Consider the following 3,754-nt stretch of genomic DNA (forward strand, 5'->3'; position numbering starts at 1 on the left):
CTTTAAAGAACCTTTGACTGAATGGTTCTTTGTGGAACCAAAAATGGTTCTTCTATGGCATCGCTTGAAGAACCTTTAGAAGCACCTTTATTTTTAAGAGTGTAGACACATTTCATTACACAAAATACACAACATAATGTTTTTTTTTAGCAACGACATATGACCCCTTTAAAAAGAAATCGAAATTCTTTTCATTTACTCACACGACTGATGAAATTTCACGATTCTCACAGCAAAACTAATACTAGCCTACCTAATATAAGTAAAAAGTTCTCGAGTTCATGAGACAAGTAAACCTTTAGGAATAAAAAATGGATTGAAGAAACTAATTACAAGCAATAGGACAAAGAAATATAATGGAACAAAAATACAAATGTGTAAAGTAGGGCTGCACAATTAATCGAATTTCTAATCGCGATTACAATTATGGATGCCACAATTACGTAATCGTTCAAAGCGGCAATTAATCGTTCAAAGTCCACCAAAGTCCACTTATGTTATTCTGCATGCTTAATATATGTTTTTTCTTTCTACATGTTATCTTAAGGGTTTTTCCATTGTTTTAGTTTTAGTATAACATTATAATACCATTCATATTTTTACTTTTTTTATAATTTAAAGAAGAAACCAATCCGATGTATATTTGACATTTGAGGCTTAATACTATAGAAAAGCACTAAAGGTTTTTCAGTTAGAGTGTTTTCAGCTTGTTTATTTTCATATAAAAATACGGCATGCAGTTGTATCAAACAATGGTATAAACATCATTCAATGTAAATTGTGATAATCATAATTAATAATCGCAATTAAAATTTCAAGGGAATAATCGACAATTATGATTTTTGTCATAATCGTGCAGCCCTAGTGTAAAGTAAATATATGTGAAAATGGCAATTTGACTTTTGCCATTTTTGTGTTTATTTGACAGTTTAAGTGCAATGAGCTGCCAAAATGAACTTGATTCTGTACTCAGATGCTGTGTGACTGGTGGCTTCAAATCACAAACGTTTGTGACTGCAACACTGAGTGTAACCGATAATCCAAAATCTAATACAAAACTGGCTGACAAAGTTCTACCAGTTTACCGTGTCTACCATTATATTGCTCATCCCCAGCTCACCATGATTGTTTAAAACCCTCTCTCTTCCGAACACAAAAGATGTTAAGCAGAATGTCTAAGTTGCTCTTTTCAATACAATGAAAGTGAAGGGTGGCCACGGCTGTTCATTATATGTACAGTAAAACAGCAGGCCAGACATTCTGCTAAACATCTCCTTATTTGTTCCACAGAAGAAAGAAAGAAAAGGTTTAAAACAACACGAGGCAACAGCAAAACTTTTATTTTTAGGTGAACTATCCTTTTAATTCAAAAGCTTTCCATCTCATGCGCAAACGCAATCGTGACATACTCACCTCACAGTAGAACATAATAGACCGATAATACAATGAACAGGGACAGAGGTGTCAAATCATTTATTTGAACTACTCCTTATGTGTAAGGAATGAGATATCAATCTCCACTCACCCATCTTCATCTCTTTCTCTCCCTCGGCCTACTCTGTAATTCTGGCCCTAACACAGTGCTGTGCTATTATGTGTTGACAGGCTGTGCTGTTTAAAGTGGCTGGTCATATATAATTCATGAGTGAAACAGCCTCTCCCTCCTTCATTTCTCAAACATCAGCACTTTCCACCATTCTAATGTCCCTCTGTGTGATGGCAAAATAAAGGACCCGGTCTGACGTGCACGGGCTTGCCCACAGCAGGCCTGATTATAACTCATTGTGCTGACTGCAACTCCCCTGCTTCTTTCTTCAGCTCGCCTTTTCAATTGTGAGCCCTGCCGATGCGATCTATTTATAACCCACTGATGTATTGAGAGGCATGGATCCACATTGTGCGACAATTCCAAACTAGATGCTTCCCCGTGGGGAGAGAAGGGAATGGCGGAATGGATTCGAGTGGACTCACTTGAAGGCGTAGCGCAGGAGGAAGCTGATTTTGCCACAGGTGTCGCCTTGTTTGCCATCCCCCTGGTCTCCCTGGCGCAGCCGGTAAAGTTCTGGTTTGATCTGCCCAATGCTGGTCAGCTGCTCACTCTTTTCCTCACCATGGAAATCAGGGCTGGAAAGCTGGTGAGTCATGGGCTTAGGCCTGGAGAGAGACCAGAGGGTGAACACATTCACACATGCGCATGTATAGACAAACACAGTGACTGTCAGGGGGAAACTAAACATCTTCAGATGATATTTCACCCCAAAATAAAAAAAAAGGCCTATTTGAACCATTTGGATTTTTTGCATTGCATTTTCATTTTTAAAAAATTCTGATTACTACTTGTGTAAATGTGGGAAAAATGTGAACGCAAACAAAAAAAAAATTATATATATTTATATATATATAAATAAATGTATAAATGTCAAGCATTTACTCATTGTGGTATTGTTGCATTGACTTTAATTTAAGCTAATTTAAATGATAATTTTAAGTATGTTACAAAAATATACTGTATTGAGAATAATGAGAATCTAATGAAAGACAAATTCCACAAAACTCAGAAGTAAAATACCCAGATGTGTTTAATTGTCATGACAAAATAAAGCCTGTTCTATTTTATTTTTTATGCAATATATAATATTTGTAATAATACAATTTATTTATACATTTTTTGAATGTGGGGTTATTTATGACCATTTTTTCATGAAATTCACCCAGTAAGGTTGCTCCAAAGTCATGGTCATGAAATTAAGAAATATTTTAGTCTGTTCTATTTAGAAAATAAAAAAAAAAAAGGTCCAAATATACACAAATGTGTTGATATACTGCATTCCAAAGTTTCGGGTAAGATGTTTTTTTTTTAATGAACCTATACTTTTATTCAGCAAGGATGCATTAATGTGACAAAAAGTGACAGTAAAGGCATTTATAATATTACAAAAGACTTCTATTTCAAATAAATGCTTACTGCATCACTGCTGATTCTATCACTTATTCCACAAACACATGAAGCAGCACAATTGTTTTCAATGTTGCTAATAATAAGAAATGTTTTCTGAGCATCAAGTTGGCATATTAGATTGATTTCTGAAGGAGCACGTAACACTGAAGACTGGAATAATGGCTGCTGAAAATTCAGCTTTGCCATGACAGTAATAAACTACATTTGAAGATTTGAAGACATTTAGAATATATAGAAAACAGTTATTTTAACCTGTAATAGTATTTCACAATATTAGACAATAGGGAAAAACTTTAAAAACAGTAGGGTATGTAAGACATTTTGAAAAGAAAAAACACTATATTTTACTTCAATATAACATTCTGCAAGACACAAACCACACACTCACTCCATCATCCTGTAACACACACATAGAAACCACAGACATGAACAAGGAACAAGAGAAGGTCACTGACCTGGTGGTGACCTGCTGCTGGGATTGGGCATTGGGCAGGTCTTTCGCAGCTGAGCCTCCTTCTGTTGCCGGGGGCAACTCGGGAGATGTCTGGCTCAACTTAAGGTTTGCTGAAAAAGTGAGAAACCATTAGCCATAGAAAAGATGAAAGGAGTAGTTAAGACAATGGAGAATAATTAACAACAATCATTGTCTCTTAGGTCTCACAGAGAGTAAAGTAGTGCTTCTGAGTTTGATACACAGCAGACTTTTGCTCACCAGCACTGTTGGGATAAGAGTCCATGTCTAGGTAAGAATGCTCCTGCATCTCCTGTGGACCCCCAACCACACCCCCCACTACC

The 3,754-nt window shown here is 36.1% G+C and overlaps 1 protein-coding gene across 1 annotated transcript in view; it reads right to left on the reverse strand.

The window, feature by feature from the left end:
* Nucleotides 1-3,754, reverse strand: part of syt3 (synaptotagmin III) — a 23,152-nt gene that overhangs the window by 7,603 nt on the left and 11,795 nt on the right. The window contains exons 3-5 of the mRNA XM_016468081.1: nt 3,672-3,754; nt 3,415-3,523; nt 1,972-2,154 (exon numbers count right to left, since the gene is read on the reverse strand). Of these exons, the coding sequence (XP_016323567.1) occupies nt 1,972-2,154; nt 3,415-3,523; nt 3,672-3,754 (375 nt within the window). The remainder of the gene's footprint in view (nt 1-1,971; nt 2,155-3,414; nt 3,524-3,671) is intronic.

The sequence above is a fragment of the Sinocyclocheilus anshuiensis genome, unplaced genomic scaffold, assembly GCF_001515605.1.
Source record: "Sinocyclocheilus anshuiensis isolate Anshui unplaced genomic scaffold, SAMN03320099.WGS_v1.1 scaffold893, whole genome shotgun sequence".
NCBI lineage: Eukaryota > Metazoa > Chordata > Actinopteri > Cypriniformes > Cyprinidae > Sinocyclocheilus > Sinocyclocheilus anshuiensis.